This window comes from Notothenia rossii, assembly GCF_949606895.1.
Source record: "Notothenia rossii genome assembly, chromosome: 6".
NCBI lineage: Eukaryota > Metazoa > Chordata > Actinopteri > Perciformes > Nototheniidae > Notothenia > Notothenia rossii.
In genome coordinates this window covers 22,819,827-22,837,301 of record NC_136909.1, presented here as the reverse complement: position 1 = coordinate 22,837,301, position 17,475 = coordinate 22,819,827, and the positions used below count along the sequence as shown (strand labels likewise).

The 17,475-nt window shown below is 40.1% G+C and overlaps 2 protein-coding genes across 5 annotated transcripts in view; one reads left to right on the top strand and one right to left on the bottom strand.

The window, feature by feature from the left end:
• The first annotated feature begins 516 nt into the window (after nucleotides 1-516).
• Nucleotides 517-4,004, top strand: selenop (selenoprotein P). 2 transcript variants are annotated; one of them, XM_079689164.1, is made up of 5 exons: nucleotides 517-675; nucleotides 1,181-1,403; nucleotides 1,796-2,008; nucleotides 2,096-2,213; nucleotides 2,366-4,004. In XM_079689164.1, exons 2-5 carry the CDS (start codon nucleotides 1,201-1,203, stop codon nucleotides 2,660-2,662), a joined length of 831 nt encoding a protein of 276 aa, XP_079545290.1. In that variant the 5' UTR covers nucleotides 517-675; nucleotides 1,181-1,200; the 3' UTR covers nucleotides 2,663-4,004. The 2 variants fall into 2 exon arrangements, with proteins under 2 accessions (XP_079545290.1, XP_079545291.1); XM_079689165.1 differs by having other exon boundaries at nucleotides 530-675; nucleotides 1,178-1,403.
• Nucleotides 4,005-5,988: 1,984 nt separating this feature from the next.
• Nucleotides 5,989-17,475, bottom strand: part of ghra (growth hormone receptor a) — a 28,182-nt gene continuing 16,695 nt past the window's right edge. For all 3 annotated transcript variants that reach the window (XM_079688468.1, XM_079688466.1, XM_079688467.1), the window contains exons 3-10: nucleotides 15,798-15,927; nucleotides 15,453-15,613; nucleotides 13,997-14,175; nucleotides 13,219-13,372; nucleotides 12,950-13,040; nucleotides 12,718-12,787; nucleotides 11,311-11,546; nucleotides 5,989-11,208 (exon numbers count right to left, since the gene is read on the bottom strand). In XM_079688468.1, the coding sequence (XP_079544594.1) occupies nucleotides 10,449-11,208; nucleotides 11,311-11,546; nucleotides 12,718-12,787; nucleotides 12,950-13,040; nucleotides 13,219-13,372; nucleotides 13,997-14,175; nucleotides 15,453-15,613; nucleotides 15,798-15,927 (1,781 nt within the window). In that variant the 3' untranslated portion in view covers nucleotides 5,989-10,448. The remainder of the gene's footprint in view (nucleotides 11,209-11,310; nucleotides 11,547-12,717; nucleotides 12,788-12,949; nucleotides 13,041-13,218; nucleotides 13,373-13,996; nucleotides 14,176-15,452; nucleotides 15,614-15,797; nucleotides 15,928-17,475) is intronic.

The following is a 17,475-nucleotide window of genomic DNA, read 5'->3' as shown; positions in this document are numbered from 1 at the left end:
ATTATTTGTATACATGAGCTCCCATTTTCAGTACACTCAATACATACTAATATTGTCCTGCTTCTACTGTCCGTGTACCAAACTGAAGGATACTTTATTCCAGAATGCTTTAATCACGCACTTGTGTATATTGTCTGGCTGTGTTCCTTGTGGACCCTTCCCACAACTGACTAGAGTCCCACCCCCTGTCCTTTTCACTTCCCCCTCTCTGTGCTGTTAGTGAAAAATAGAATTGCACAATGTTCTTCTATGTTCATGAAGACTCATGAACTCTTTAATATAAATAACACAATGTAAAACCAGTTCATTCAAAATGCAAATACATGCACTATCTCCACGGCTGCCATATCTTAACCAGCAGTATGAGAGGCAACTCTTCTCTAAATACTATCCTCTTGAAGGAATTTGTCAAACTGCCAGTTGTTGCAAAAATATTCTACACTGAATAACTCTTTGTACACTGTCAAAAAGGATTTTTATGCACTGTGACTTTTTTAACTCAAGAAAAGTGTTTGCATCAGCAGGCAGCTGGGGCTGAACTTTGTCCTACCCCCAGATAGGAAAACAACAGGCAGGGTATAAAAGGGGGGAGAAGTGGAGGAAGAGACTTGTTTTGTTCAGGGAGTTGCAGCAACGCAGAACCGAGCAGAGAGAAGGGAACTTTTTTAACTAAGGGTAAGTTACCAAAGTCATTACATTTCATTTACAGCTGTGATTATTAAATGGATATATGAGACAGGACCTATTATTATTGCAAAAATATCATTTATAAATGTTCTTATTTTGAATGCAGTGTCAATGTATCCTACTTATACCAGCCACAGAACCATATCCTACTTTATGTTATATTTCATGTAATGCATGTTGTAATACTTTGCAGAAATGTTAAGCTTTATGCTTTCAACACTCAAGTATTATTCCTGCTTGTGTGCTAGTTCGTTCTATTTTGCCATACAAACTCTGCTATAGTTATTTAGTTATATACAGTCATTTTAGAATTATCGTTAGAGGATTTGGAGAATGTAAAATAGATAACCTTTAGTGAACTTTTGTACAATCCTATCACAAACAAAGATTGACCAATCTCTGATGTCCCACCCCCCCTTTTCCCTTATTTCACCATTTCCCTAACTCCTCCCCCCATCTCCTCACAACTATCCCCTTTCTCTTTGCTCAGCAGATTTGGGAGGCACCACAGGGATGAGGGTGTGCCTCAGCCTGCTCATCACTCTCTGCCTGCTCCATGGGGGCGGAGCAGAGAGCGATGGGGGAGGGCCTCGCTGTCAGCTGCCTCCAGCCTGGAAGATAGGGGAGCAGGGGCCAATGCAGGGGGCGATGGGCCATGTGACGGTGGTGGCTCTTTTACAGGCCAGCTGATTATTCTGCTTGGTGCAGGCTTCCAGGTATGCACCCACTGTGTGTTAACCAATTTGCACCTCAACCTGTTGTTATGCACTTCTGTCTTTCAAGAAAAAAAAACAGTTTGCATTTCATCGCAACTAGAGCCCTAAATGTGACAAAGCATGACATTCACACACTATGTGGTTATTCATTAAGTGTTTCTTTAATGTTATTAGATATTTAACATCCACAATTAAATGTTATGGCTCATTTTGAAAAGCTTGCCAAGTTGGCAGCCAGGTACAGCTGGCCCAGACTAGTCTTTCTTATGCAACTATGAAAAAGATAACTATCAAAGAAGTGTATCATGTTCATGCTTGTTTGTTAAGCAAAGTATCTAGGTGAGCTTGATTAACACATTCATTCTAAACTACGATTTATCTCATCTGAGCAGAATGGACGGCCTGCGCCAGAAGCTGGAGAGTCAGGGTCTGAAGGACGTTGTGTACATGGTGGTTAACCAACAGGGGGAGCAAGCACAGCGCCTGCACACCATGCTGGAGCAGAGACTGTCAGAGAACATCACACTCTACAAGCAGGTTGAGCAACAGCCTGATGTCTGGAAGGCACTGGGCGGGGAGAAGGACGACTTTCTCATTTATGACAGGTTTGTTACCTGGTTAGTTCATTCAAGATCCACAAAGGAAATCAATTCTGTTTCTTACCATGTCTTTTTCTATCCCTTATCCATCAGGTGTGGCCGTCTCACCCACCACATTTCTCTTCCATACTCCATCATCGGACAAGGACATGTTGATAGTGCGATCAAAGACACCTACTGCAAACGCATATGTGGCGACTGCAGATATGAGGTATTAACCAAACATAAGTGCAAGAATACAATAAAACAAACAATACATTATACAAGTCCTCAATAAGCATGTTGGAACACATTCAATCAAAGATAAGAACATTTACTGAAATCCCTTTGGATCTATTTTCTCTTCTCCCTACCTCTCCACAGAGCACTGAGACAACAGAGGAGTGCAAGGGGAATGCAGACACACAGCCTGACACTGCCCCAGCCGTAGAGGGAGACACTGGGCATGCTCACCATCATAGACATCACCATGGCCATGCTCACAGCCATGGTCAACACCATGGAAACCATGATGGAGCTGGTCAGCAAGGCGTTAGACAACAGGGGCATCAGCAACTTGGTGGGGATTCACAAAGGCAAGATCAGTTAGATGTAGGCCAGCAAGCAGTGAATGAGCAGCAGATGGCACAGCAGGCACATGTGGCCTTTGTCAGGCCCTGAGTAGCAGAGAAGGCTGGGTGAAAGTCAAAGCACAGCTGACAGTGGACAGCAGGGTCTGACAATGAAGCCTCTCCTAAGGCCAGCTGATGCTGACACTGACGCAGGCTGTTTGGTGAAGCAGGAAGTGAGCAGCCAGTCAGTCTGTGACACTGTGACGAGGCATTGCCCGCCTCCTGACAGTGACACGGACTGATAGGCGATGCAGTCAATGTTAGGGAGACCTGACAGTGACGCCCGCCTCCTGCTGACTGACAGCAGCCTCAGCCAACCCAATGAGCCTGACCCCCAGGTGTGAGCTGAGGATGAGAGCAGCTGTAGGCTGCCTCGGAAATCAGCCTCATTTTGAAACCAGCTAGAAACACCGGGGCCAAGCGCTCTCTTTACCAACAAGTATTACCCTGGGAGAGGAACGAGCAATCCCTCATAGAATGCATTTGGGATAGATAAACATGAGTCCAACATTACACTGAAGAAAGATAATATAAATTACAATTGGCAATAAATATGCAAATAATTTGGTTTTGCATTAAGAATATAATGTTTGACCTGCCACTGTAGGTGGGTTGCTCTCGTCCTTTTCCAGGATAGTGCGGTTTTCATGTTTATAAACGGCCTTCTCCATTTTGCTCTCTCCTTCCGTTATGAAACCAGGCGCATAAACTATGCTCTAGTGGTGTCTGTATGAAGTCAGGCAGGAGAGGGAGGAGAAGGTAGTTCAGGGACATGATAAACCCTTTGAACATTTTAAAGTTCAGAATCAAAATATGTTTGACAACCCAGAAGAAATTGATATAATCTGCAAATTCTAAAAAAGGCAATTGACATCACATTCTGCAAATTAGGTAATCACCAAGAATCAGTAAAAAGATTGTAGTTTGCGCCACATTTATCCTTAAAAAAACATTTTGAACCAAGTCTAAAAAGTCAACTATTAATCATTGTTCTTGAGCAAATACCTCAGCAGTAATTACCATGAATGCTTTTCTTTTTGTATGCAAGCCTTACACTATATATCAGCTGTGGCTTTTTACCACAAAATGCTAAATGTTTTTAGATGGCTTCCCTGTATATGTTTCCCCGCATTTTCTAGACTTGCTAAGTAGGCTACTGTAGGTTGCAAATAGCGCACATTAAAAAAGAAAAAAACAAGACTATTGTTTAGAAAAGGGTAGAGGGAAAATGAGAGTGAAGCAATGACTGTTGGAATACACTCTGTACTTAATGATGGTTTTTTTGGGAAGATAAGAGTAACCTTGAAAACTTGATGCTTGCACGGAGAACTGTATTATGTTAAGGCTGTCAAGCATGGAAACTGAGCGCTGAATAAAGATTGTTGAGTTACTGTTAGAGCGTGTGTGTCTGTTCTTGTCAAAGATAAACATAATAGTCAGCAGTGAAGGTATACATTTAACAAACAGACTTTAAAATGTGCTGTGTAAGACATAAGGTCTGGGGGGAGTGCCTCTGGGTGGTATTTGACAACTATCCTGCACATGTCTGAGGAGCATGGACGCATGTGACTTCAACAAAGCAGAGGGATCATATTACCTGCAATACTTGTACAATCATGATCTACATAAGAGCATGCCATTTAAGACTAATAAACAGATCTTAAGTCTTTGTCCCCCTTATTGTTTTTAAGTAGATTAAATTATTTTCATGAATACATTTTTAAGATTTACATAAAGATTGCTTTTAAACTGTCTTTTATAGTGTTTGTCAGCAGATGGCGATGAAGGTCTGCACAATAAACCAGCTGAGAGTTTAAAGAGCAAATGGGCTCATATACTGTGGGTTTACCAACTTCTTTGAAAACTCCACCAAGAGGGCTTTTAACACAAGTATACTTTGAGTTTAAAGCATTTACTTAAGTTACATTAATTTTAATTGACTGTTCTAGATTGTTAATATTGGCTTTATGTCTCCATTTTCCTCTGTAAACATGTGCAAACAAATGCTATTGACTTTCTGGTGGTTCAAGGTATCCTGATTTGTACATGCACCCTTATGTCACATGTCTGGTGCAGCACAAGTAGTCCACAGGAGAAGAGAGTGGGCTCATCATTTCAGAAAATGCTTTCAGTTAAGTGGAAGTTATTTCAAATGGAAAATGAAAGACAAAATCCAGTTTGCCAGATGTGGTCTTATATTTAGTTCCTTAACTGTGTATCTTGTATGTGACATGTATGCATGCACTAATTGTAGATTGCTGATGCATTTTTAGTTTTGATGATATCATCCAAAGTATGTAGCAGTGGAAAACACAAGATCTTTTTCTTTTCAAATTAAACAGTCCAATTGGTTTGTTGTTGTGGTATTATTTGTTTGTGTTTTTTTTTCTAATGTGCCACCGACAAGAGAAGCATCTTAACCTCATTTTGCAACACTAATATAATGGTATCAACATACAGCTTGCAGCCTGTGAACATGTCTTCAGGTCTTAAGGTGCAACACCCTGTCCTCTGTGTAATGTATCTGAATTGCCTGTCTGACTGTGTCTGAAAAGGTCAACAAGCATCCGGAGGTAATAAATGAAGCCGAGGTGGACTAACTGTGTGGGCGTAATTGGGCTGAAGATCCAATACAGGGGAACAGTGACTTATGGGTAATTACCTGCAATGTCCTGAGACGAAGAGCTGTGAGTGTCTGTCTCTCTGATTCAATCAGCCCCACACAGAGCAGGGCAATACTCAGCCTCTGTCTTAATTGTCCAATATGCTTTCCTCCGATGCACAACTGTTTCTGCAGCCATTTCCTCTCCACTTACTCCAGCAGCAGGCAGAGAGAGAAAGATAGGGAGAGAGAGAGAATCACACATTTATGGACTCACTCACACAGTGGCCCTGTGTTGCTCACAAACAAGTACGCATTGTCCACCCTACCATCACCGCACATGCATGCATAAAACGCTTATTCTTCTCTCAGACACACAAATATAATTTGCCTTCCACATTGGTCTGTACATTTTCTTCATTAACATCCTCTTCCTCCACTGAGTGCTGATCTGAGCTGACCTTTGCTTTGCAGTATGCTGCTCGTGTACTTTTAATGAAACAGTTGGCATTGAGTTAAGGAGGTCTTTTAAATAGAGTTTGGAGTGTAACATTTTTAAATTGAATCCTTGATAACATTATGTTGTAAATTACAACCAGTAACATGATTTTGATAAGTGGAATCTAAGAGAAAATCTAATTTGTTTCATTTACTTTTGCTTTACCAACACTGATAATGAATGATTTGTCAAATATAATACCGGGGACATTTTAAGGGGTGTTTTCAAAAACACATTCAAATTATTTTGAAAGCATAATTAGAAATGTAAAACATAACGTTGAAATGTTTTATTTTATTTCTGTGGACAACTTATTACAAAAAAAAAAAACATGCACAATTTGATTTAGAGGCTGTCTATACATTTATTGTTTACATTTTTGAAGGCTCATCGATCACACATACAACACCAGAAAGGCTCATCAAGATCAACACATTTTGGCCTTCAGTAAAACAGCAGCTTACAGATAAAGACAGTGGCTCCAAAGTCGGGGGTTGGATGGACGGGGGGGGCAAAGTCCTATCGATTATGAAGCTAAAGTAAAATGACGAATCATGGTGTTCAGTTTTCCGCATATGCTCTGAAATGCATCTGCAATGCAGCTGTTTCTGATTCTGACAAGTAGAACAGTTTGAATATCTCCAGTTTGACAAGTCGTGACACATGTCAGAGAATAACAGTGCACACATTACTCATGCTGCCCCTCCACCGTGGTCAGATTAGGTGGTGGGAGGATCTAAGGGCTCGACAGATAGATAAATAACACACGGAAAGAAATATAGAGTGGAGCCACTGAACAAAGTCTGATGCTTTACTTAGGTCAAGAATTAAACTATTTTCCCAACAATCTGAAAAATGTCAAGAGGGACGCTCTGTATTAAAAAAAAAAGAAGATACAACCAGCACAAATTCCAGCTCAAGATTACTTACAGGCTTAACAGATCGACAAAAGCCAACCTTGATCCTGTGCAAAGCAAAAAAGATGGTTATCAAAACACATCATTATAAAACATTGTAGCACCTTCAAATTGACTTTTTAATGATGAAATGGTCAAATCACATAGTAAGAGAACTGTAAGAGTTACAGTTGAACCATTTCACGTTGCCTATATTTGTATACAACTTCATAAAATACTACATCTATCTGCTTTATGTATCCATAATCCTATAGGAAACATTAAATACACCATTACAGTACATCATTCTATGAATCTGGTAGTGTAAAATATGTCCATAAATGTCAAATTTGTAGGACAAAACTGAAGCTTAACAATATTAAAATTGTCTGATCATTGTGCTAAATAAAAATAATAATGCTATTTTAAAATAGAAGGCTATTCATATACTTGATTTAGTCCAAAATACAAACATCTGAGTACTATTTTAAACATGATATATCTTTATAAGTGTGTGTGTGTGTGTGTGTGTGTGTGTGTGTGTGTGTGTGTGTGTGTGTGTGTGTACAAAGTGCTTGCTGTAAAGTGTCTTTAACATTTATAAGCTTGAAATGAGAGTTGCAAACCTTTACACTACATTAAGAATAAGCTTATTGTGAACTGGCAAAAAAAGAAAAGAAAGATATTGCAGACACAATGTGGTAAACACCAGTACAGTAAGCCTGAACATATAAAGCACCTGCAGATTCATCTTCCTCACTGTAACCTTTAAAAAACACTCAGTGATCAAACATTTTGTTTTTACAGATTTTCCTTGATATCGTAATTGCATTGAATATTCCAGTTTGCACACATCACCACGGTAAAACTGAAGCAGTGCTTTTCCCTTTAACCATTCTTCCTTCATATAAATAGAGGGCATTAAGGGGATCTTTGGATGGCTGTGAACACTGTCAAAGTTAGATGAGCATCATTAGTGACTGTATAACATATTTACTTTGGGGCAAAACTGATATAGCGTTACTGCTGTTAACTGAACAAATAACTAAAGCAAATAATATCTTCCCGTTGCTCCCAGGCAAGAGACCGGTTTCAGTATCATCCTCTGTCTTTATCACTAAACATTCACACAGTACAGACATCGTTGCTCTCTTGAATAATCCCTTCCCAACCAACGTAAGGCTAAAAGCAGGAAAAAATACATGTACCGAGCTGCAACACATTATGATTAGTAACATCAATGACATAAAAAATATATATATACTTGTAAATTTACAGCACTAGTAAATATATTAAGACATTTTTGCAACAGCAATGACTTGCTGGTATCATCAGCACTAAAGGCAGCAACAGCAGAACACCGAGCTCTGAGAGACTGACAGAGGGAACAAAAGAGAAATGTCGATAATATTCACAGTTGAGACAAAAATATGTCATTGGATGGCTCTTGCTTTTCTTTCTCTTCATTCTGGGATTGTCTGATACAAAAGACCTATTCAGACTGCTTTGCCGGCTTATCTCAAGCATGATTCCAAAAATAACGTCACTCAAAGGCAGGATGTGTTTCCTTTGCACGCTGAAGTATGTTCTGTTGTGATGTGCTCATGTGGAGGCTGCCCTGATGTTATACAATAACAATAGACTCGCTGTAATGAACATTCATTGTGTTGCCATAGAAAACCTCTATTAGAAAGCTTATTGTATACATTATGCTATGCTGCTGTGTTTGTCATAGGCATATTGTCAATCTTTTTGAAAGAAGTTATAGGATGAAAATAATGAGGAGCATACAACTTTGACAATAAGTTTCCTCTACTACCTTCTCACAGACACAGGCCACTATAAAAAGTTCACATTTTCAATAGATTAAAGGGCCAGTTTACACTACAAGCTAATGTTACTTAATACATGATTTAGCAATAGATGCCCTTGTTTTTGACCTACATTTGTTTTTTCTGACAAAAAGTATGAGGCAATATGACTAGGAATCACAAATACCTATATGTATGATTCACGTTCCCCCGAGAAATATTTACATCTATAATTCTCACTTTTTCCAACCAGAAATTGGAACTCTTAGTCTTGCAGAAATATAGCCCTGATCATCATTTTTGGTTTGGAAATTGAGCATAATTGGACATGTGCAAATTACAGTTTTAGTGGCCTCAGAAAACAATTTTAACCGACCATTTTCAGCTCGTCATTTTTATGACTGTCAGGAAGGCAAAATTACATAACAATTAAGGCAAAAGTATTGATATAGTGTGTATGCATGCACGTTACTGTGTTCATGCATGTGTCGTTTTTTATTGGTGAATTTGTGCACAGTGGATTTATACCAATTCACCTATACATAACAGCACTTGCCACGCAACACATGAATGCACACATCCAAACTACTTATGCACAGCTAAGCACAGAAATGGCAAGCCAATAACAGGCACAGCTTGGCAGATAATATGTATACAATATTAGCTGATTACGGCTATTACATACTTCCACAGCCTCTCAACTAGTCCCAGTTGCTGTCTCTGCAATAACAATGCAACATGAGAAGAATACAACTCCCAAAGAGGAAGCTTGCTCATTAACGTTTTAGTTAAGGTAATAATGAGTGAGTGTTGGTTGAAAAGGTGTGACTTGGCTGCCGCAGAATGAAATGCAATATCATGTTTCTCAGAACGGCTGTCTGAGTGTATCCACTCCCCTGTATTTAAGTGCCCTTGAGCAAGGCACTTGGTGGTGCTCAATATACTACAGCATTGTTTACAGCGTTTAATAATTTTGAATAAATCCTTCCTCCTGCTTAAAAACAATTCTGTTCAGCGCTGTTGGTGTCCTGTTCCGAGTATCCATGTCCAGATAAAATTGAATAAACTATTCCACGCTGGGACATTGACATTCAGTCTGGGAATGAATCAAATGTTGTATATTCCCTTTATTTGTCACCACTACTTCTACATCAATTAATGGTTTCCTTCATTGCCAGATTGCCTTTCATTATCCCCAAGAAAATAGAGATACAATTGTTTATCACAACAACTTGTAACTTGTGTTGGCACATATGTACTGTATATATGTTTTAAAGTATTTCTTATATTAAACTCTATTGTGGCTTTAGAAAAATAGAGAAACATACCTGACATCATATAATCTATGTTTGGCCACGTATTATTTGAAATATATGAAAAGCATACTTTTAAATACATGTTAGGAATGCAAGGTAACTGCATAGTAGTGTTTTGGACTGTTTTTAGGGATGATTTTCCTCATAATAAGATGACGTGATGAGATAAGAAAGTAAGTATTTATGAATACAAAAAAGCTGCATTTAGCAGCAATATATCTCTGCCAGCAAGAGGCCTCTTTCTCGTTGGTGTGGTGTGAAAATACATGCCTAGAATGTGCTTGTCTTCCTCCGATAAATCATAAACTGACGGCATTGCTCTCAACGCGATTAGCCAGCAATGTGATGTGATCCCAGGTAGTTGAGCAGTAAGCTAATGCTTTGTGACTCATTATAATCAGTCTCAGCCTATATTCTGTGTGTGTCTTAGGCCTGGATCTCTACAAATAGAGCCAGCTGTCAATTTGGTTTGTCGTGTTAACTTATCTCTGCATCAAATTAAATGATGTAGCAGATGTATAGGAGTCAAGATTACAGCTTGGTAGCTTTCCATGTCTCCCTTTAAGCAACCTTTAAAAAACAAAAACCTGTACACTCTCTTTCACAATGTGTGCAGTGAAATATTTGGTTTCCAGACAGAATTAGGTAGAAACCCGCTTTTTTGACTGCTCGATCAACCTTACTCTTAAAAGGCCCAATGGCATTGACATATCATGGTGCCAGGTTTCCTAGAAGGTCTGGGGTGATGTACCCCATGGGCATGGCAGGTAGGGCCTTGAGGGGGTGCTGTGGCATGCAGGGAGGGGGAGACTGGCGGGCGGGGGGTTTGAGGAGGAGACTGTGTTGACTGTCCACCTCCTGTACCACTGTGTAGTCTGCAACAGGGGCAAAGAACTGGGATTGGGAAGAGTCAGGAAGAATGTAAGGCGATTGATTATCCTCTGCCATGGCTGCAGGTTTGGTCTCCACTGGCTGAGGCTGTATGGTTTGATAACCCTCGCCAGGCATGGGGGGGGCGGGGGGAGTGCTTATCTGTCGTGCGATGCTCTCTGTGGTGTAGCCACTGCCTTCAGGATCCACCATCAGCATCTGAAGCTGCAGCTCCTTCTGCCTTTTGTCCTCAGTGTCCTCGCTGCTTTTCCCCTTCTTCTGCGTTTCCTCATCTGTGGCTGATGTACTCTCCTGGATTCTGAGTTGCTGGCCAGGAGACAGTACCACACCCCCGGAGGGCATCACATTGCTGACTTGCGCATAAAAGTCTGTGTTGACCCAGGTCTGGGGCCCTCCAGTTTGGGTTTGGACAAGGGGCCTCTCACCTCTCTCCGGGGCTGGGGCTCTTTCTACAACATTGAATGAGGTTTCTACGTCCTCGGTTTGGCTTGACAGAAGGGTGGCAATCAACATTAGGGGGTCTTGTTCAGGTAGATCTGGGTCGTAACAGCTGGCCCGGCCTGAGTCATCATCAGGGAAGCTAGAGGCAAGGGGAAAAGGTGGAAATAGAGATAAGATGTACATTTGTAAAGCCATCTGAAAGCATGTAAACGCAGCATTTACAGCAGAGTGTTTGCAGTACCTGACAGCATTGGAGCAGCCTGTGTTCATGTGGTGGCTGGCAGGGTGACACAGGCCCAGGAGCTTCTGGGTGTCTGAGCCCTGGTTCTCCTCCTTCTCTCCAGTATCTGCATCCTCAGCATCCACCTCAATGAACTCCACCCATGGCTCATCTTGGTAGAAATCTTGTGCATAAGTGGGCAGGCCACCCATACCTCCACCACTCAGGATGAAATTCAGCTCGTCCAGCTTCCCTTTCTGCTTGTGCACACATTTGTTTGTTAGTGTTTGGATGCAGAAAGTCATGTTATGGTAGAACTACTACCTATTCCGGTTCTATGCACAGCACTTTGATATTGTTACTGTGCTAAAGTATCATCTGCAAACACAACATGCTTTGTGTTTCATCTTTATCTGAGCATGAAATAGCAGTATTATAACTGTGTTTATTCCCATCAGGACTTTTTTTTCTGTTGTCTGGGGGTAAGGTTGTTTTGTAAAGAGCACACAGGCTGCCTGTTAAATGCATCCCACATCATCTGACAATAATACACCCACAAAACAATGCTGAACCAAGACCCTCTTCACATTGTATTATCCCACATTGTATTATCCCTCTGTGTTTACGTACACACAAAACAAGGGTGCCTGTTTGCGTATGGATATTTCTACTTTCATTTAATCGCGGACAAAGATGTTAAACATGCATTGATTTGGAGAGGGACAGTGGGTGGTGCGATGATTACGAGGCTTAACATGCCTTAACCAAATGAATGCCCAAGAGTTTCTGTTTTTAATCAAAATAACAATTGAAATGTAATTTCAAAATTGTTTACATCTTGGCTAATTTTTTGTTAGCACTTCATTTTTCTGTACGATACAGTAGTACAATAGCATGCATAATATATGTATTAGGGCCTGACAGGTATTGGATTTAAAGGTCCCATGTCATGCGTTTCCGGTTATTACCCGTCCCCTTGTCTGTTATGAAGGTTTTTCTGCAAGTAAACGGTCTGCAAAGTCACAAACCCTCAAAGTACACCCTGTAGGGAGTAAAACTCTAACACAGAAAAGACCTGTCTATGCTGCCCCATACTGAAATGGACATCAACAATGGAATTATGATCAGTAGAAATGGCCATGACATAGGACCTTTAAGAGATTTAAAAAAATATATGTTGATATTTGGTTTGTAACATAAATACATAACATGAATCTGATAGAAGATATGTACAAAATAGGATTTTTTGAAGTTGAAATGTAATCTTGGCAATGCTCTCTGCTCTCTCTGGTGGATAAACTATGAAATGGTGACACTGTTTTGAATTACAGCATCTTTGGCATCTAAAGTTCTGCAATTTTACGTACATATCAGCATACATTTTTCATCAGAGGCATGGAAGAATAACAACAAAAGAAATAAATGTACCTTTAACAGCTCTGGATCGATGCCTTTAATTTTGGGTGCAGGAACAGGGGGCAACAGAATCATCATAAATCTGTAAAGGCAGTCAGGGAAGGAACACTTAATGAAAATAATCTGTTCACACGTCAGTCTTAGTGTGTGTGTTTGTGTGTGTCCCACAATCTCAGCTGGGGTTGTATATATTTTGGACACTATTGTTGTACATGAAGGAAAGAGTGAGAGAGTATATTCCTACCTGTGCTGCTGAGAGACGACAATTAGCATGATGAGGATGAGGACGCCCACAACGCCGAAAACAAGAACCAGTGTGAGCGGGAAAGTAGAATCTACAAGACAACATTAACAGGAGCCCTTTTTATCATATTCATCATCATTGTCATCACCACCACAGCTACCATGTTCCTTGGGATTTGAGGATATGCACCCTTTCCATCCAAATTGAACGAAGTACCTGGCCATATTTATTTCATCACAATAAACCAAATTATTGATAGCTGATCTAACCTTTGATGGAAATCTCAGTCACTTGAATGAAGATGGAGTCGCTGAACTCCCCAAACCTAATGAAGGCAAGCATCCTGCAGCGGATGTGCACTTGGTATTCTTTTCCTATGTGCAGACCGAAGATTGTCTGCTTGGTGTGCGGCTGCATCTCCAACTGGAATATGGGAAAAGGAGAGAGAGAGAGAGAATATATATACAAATATATATATAAAGTGATACTTAATTTATGAGAAAAAGGATTTAACTCTCTTTCATAGACAAGAGTTCAATGTTTATTTTTTGTCAATATAATAGTGCCCTCTCCAAAGGGGCAATTGTTGACATTCTCGACACATTAGAACGAGGACATACTGTTATGATAGAGGGCTTAAAAACGGTTTCCAAGGCTACATTTGCTGGACTGGCAGGGCGTTAATAATGAATATGAGCCTGTACATGGTCTCATGGCCTCTGACCTACAGATCCCTCCCTTCACTTCCTACAGAGAGGCTGTGTTTTCCCAGAGGGCCTTGCTCTGGCTTCCACTACGTTGCCAACAAAGCTACACTACATTTTAGAAGTGTTCATGGGGGGAGGGGAGAGGAAACAGGACACTGGCCTACCTACAATCTAGTTTAAAGAGGGTGCATGAGTGTTTGCATTTGTTTCAGCTTATGCATGTGCATGCAGGTCTTTTTTTATTTTGAATATGTGTTTACATGTCTCTAAACATGCAATTGTGTCTGTGTGTTTCTAAGAAATAGAAGAGAGAGAATTTAAGAGTAAAGAAAAGACTTACGGCTTCCCATTCGGTGCTATTTTTCTCTCTGTACTGAATCTCGTACTCAATGCGCATCCAGCCCGTCTTGATGTCTGCAGAGGGTGGGGAATCCCAGTTGACCATGACATCATAACTAAGCCCTGAGGGACTTACATTCAGCAGGGTCCAGTTTAGAGAAATTGGCGGGTCAGGGCGTACTGCCAGGAAAAGAGCAAAAGTTCAGAATAAAAAAGATGTGATTTATAGAAATTGATTTAAAAATATACAGTTTATAGTAGAGGTCACCTACACTGTCAGTATATATATATATATATGTTTCTGTGAATGTCAATGCAAGTTAAAATTGCAACAAACAAACTAACTGGTTCTCAATGGTTTAACATTCATGAAGGAATACAATACCTTTTTTTATACTCCACAGTGCTGCAGTGTTCAATAAGATAAACATCTATGATCTTTTTTGCCTTAGCAGTTGTTGGGATTAAAAACTCAAGACTGTCTCGTATATGGAACTAGAGGTAAAGCCACAAAGTCATTCAAATTAAAAGGATCCAACCTAAATTTCATGACGATTGAGAACAAGATTTTTAAAAATTATTATTAAATTCAATGGAAAGTTGCCCAATGCAAAGCGATAACTAGGTAAAACGAGACATTTTTTTCTTAAGGTTTACCAAAAAGATTCCGAATGGCCTTCTGCTATATATATAGCAGTCAAATGGTAGCTCTCACACACACACACACACACACACACACACACACACACACACACACACACACACACACACACACACACACACACACACACACACACACACACACACACACACACACACACACACACACACACACACACACACACACACACACACACACACACACACACACACACACACACACACACACACACACACACACACACACACACACACACACACACACACACACACACACACGTGAAAGGACGGGCCAACCATCAATTGCAGCTTTGCTTCGGTGGAAGACAACATCTAAATGTTATCGATAAAAACATGCTGAGAATTTCCGCACATTGGGAAAGGTAATAAACAAAGTTTCTCCACGGACATGTGACATAGCCCTTTGATAGTACATCATCCTGCAGTATCTTTCACAGTCCCGGTCAGATAAAGACGGTCAGACATCAAAACATATATTGTGTAGATAATGTTTATCTGACACTTGACAAGCATGTGACATTTACTGGCTTAGGTGATATGCAGCAGCACGTGCCATTTCTTTGAAGCATCGTGTAAAGTCTTTCGTCTTAGAAACACCACATTTCGACTATCCAACAGCACAGCAATCTGTACTATTTTCAGAACAGCTTCCCCTACATGTTGAGGAACTAAATTAAGATTAACCATATACCACAATGAGTGCAATGCAAAATGTCCATAATTAAATTTGATAAATTGCAAAAATCTTGATGTATGCACAAATGTCTACTACTAACCGATATTCTCCACATTAAAACACTCATTGAAATAGGTGATGTTGTTTTGGCTGCGCAGCTGCACGCAGTAGAGGGTCCAAATGGATGTGTGGTTTCTATCGAAGAAACACTCCCTGTTAGGATAAATGTACTCTGGACACTCTTTCCAATGAGATCCAAATCTGAGGGGAAAAGAAAAAAGGCAAAGGAAGAAATCAATTTTCGGAAATCTTTAAAAAAAAAAAAAAATGTATAAATAGGTCTCACATATGCATACAAAGATACATAAAGTTAGCCACATTCAAAATTACTATTTCATTTTTCTGCTGTTAACTATGGCACTCAATGGCACGCAATCAAACTCACGCTTTCCTATGGTAGAAGATTTTAAGTGCTCCAGGGGAGGAGAGATTGTGGAAATCGCCTTGGCTCCACCAACATCTGAATGTCTCTTGGTTACTCGATATGCACTCTGTGATATAAGGTTGAACGATAGCTGAAAGACAAGGACAAAGAAAAGTAAAGAGAGAGAACACACAGATTGCATGAGGCCGATAAAGCACCTTAATTGACATCACTCAAACTAGAATGAATACAAACAAAACTGATTAAACAAAACACCCTTTATCCCCCCTAGCTAGCAGCAATTCAATCCCAACCTTAACATAAGAGTTAGTAAACACTGAAATGAAAAATGACAACACTAAAATAACACCTCAAGTTGACCTCCCATCCTTGAAGGACTGACAGATGGTCAATACAACGTTCAGGTTGAGTTCTACAGACATTGTGCCTAACCTTGTTCTGAGTGTTTGTCAGTTACAATGCATTACCATAACATATTTAATTGACAGAGGTTTTGTCCCATCTGTAGCAGTGAGTCACCAATGAGAAAAAATAACCCAACCCTGATAAAAGCCACGCAGTGTGCAGAGGGAAAGACACTTTCTGTTGGAGGGGGTTGAGCCATACTTGTAGTCTGCATCCTATATCCTCTAAAAACATTTATGCTATAAATATGTGAGTGGTAAACAAAACATGTTGAAAGGAGTATATACACATTACATTAAATTAAATTCACTGCTCCTTCACAACCCCTTAGATCTATTCGCGCACAATTTATATAATTTCCCCTCTGCTGCACCCCGAGGCCCTGACTCAGCCCTTTCCACCTTTCACTCGGCACCCTGTCACTCCTCATCACTGAGCCACAGCTACCTCCCTCTCCCACCAGAGGCCAGTTTCTCATTCAGCTGGGGTTTGGTGCAACCATAAATAAGAAACTGAAGGTATCATTGATTTCTGCTCTACTCCCTCTCTTCCAGCACTGGCTGCAGCATAAATCACAGACCAGACTCAGACCATAAACATGCTTCACAACACAAGGCAAGGAATTAAAGACAGACTGGAGCAAATGCAGTGGGCAATGTTATAATTTCTGCAGTTAATAAAAAAAAGAAAAATCTCCACATTTAAAAAAAAAAGATGAAATACTACAGGTCAGTTGTGTTATTATCCGCAGACATCACAACAACACCCTTACAAGGACAACCCCAGGCAAGCCAGACTGCATAATTTATTAACAAGGAATGTGCACCATTGCTTTGATCACTTTATTTTCTTTCTCATTGACGAGTGTCACATCATAATTCACAAAATGACTATGCCGTTATGCCTTCAGCTCTCCACATTGCTTCCCTCCCTTCATCTTTTGCACACTGTCGTGGTTACCAGAGCTTTGCTACTTCAACTCGGCCACCCTCCCCCATCCAACAAATTCCAGCTACTAGCATCAAAGAGCTTTCTGAATGCAAGGAGAGCTTAAAACGACAGCAGGAGATATAACATAAAAAGTAAAATCAAACAGAAGAAATGCATATCTTTGGCTTCGAATATATCTCAAGGTCAGGCATAATGTCAATCACAATCTGATATTTCTAATATGAATTAATTAGTCATATACAGTGTTATTCATTATTATTGATGCTTTCATCATTTGGTTATTTAAACTAACAATTTCCAATTACAAATGTAACTATTTGAA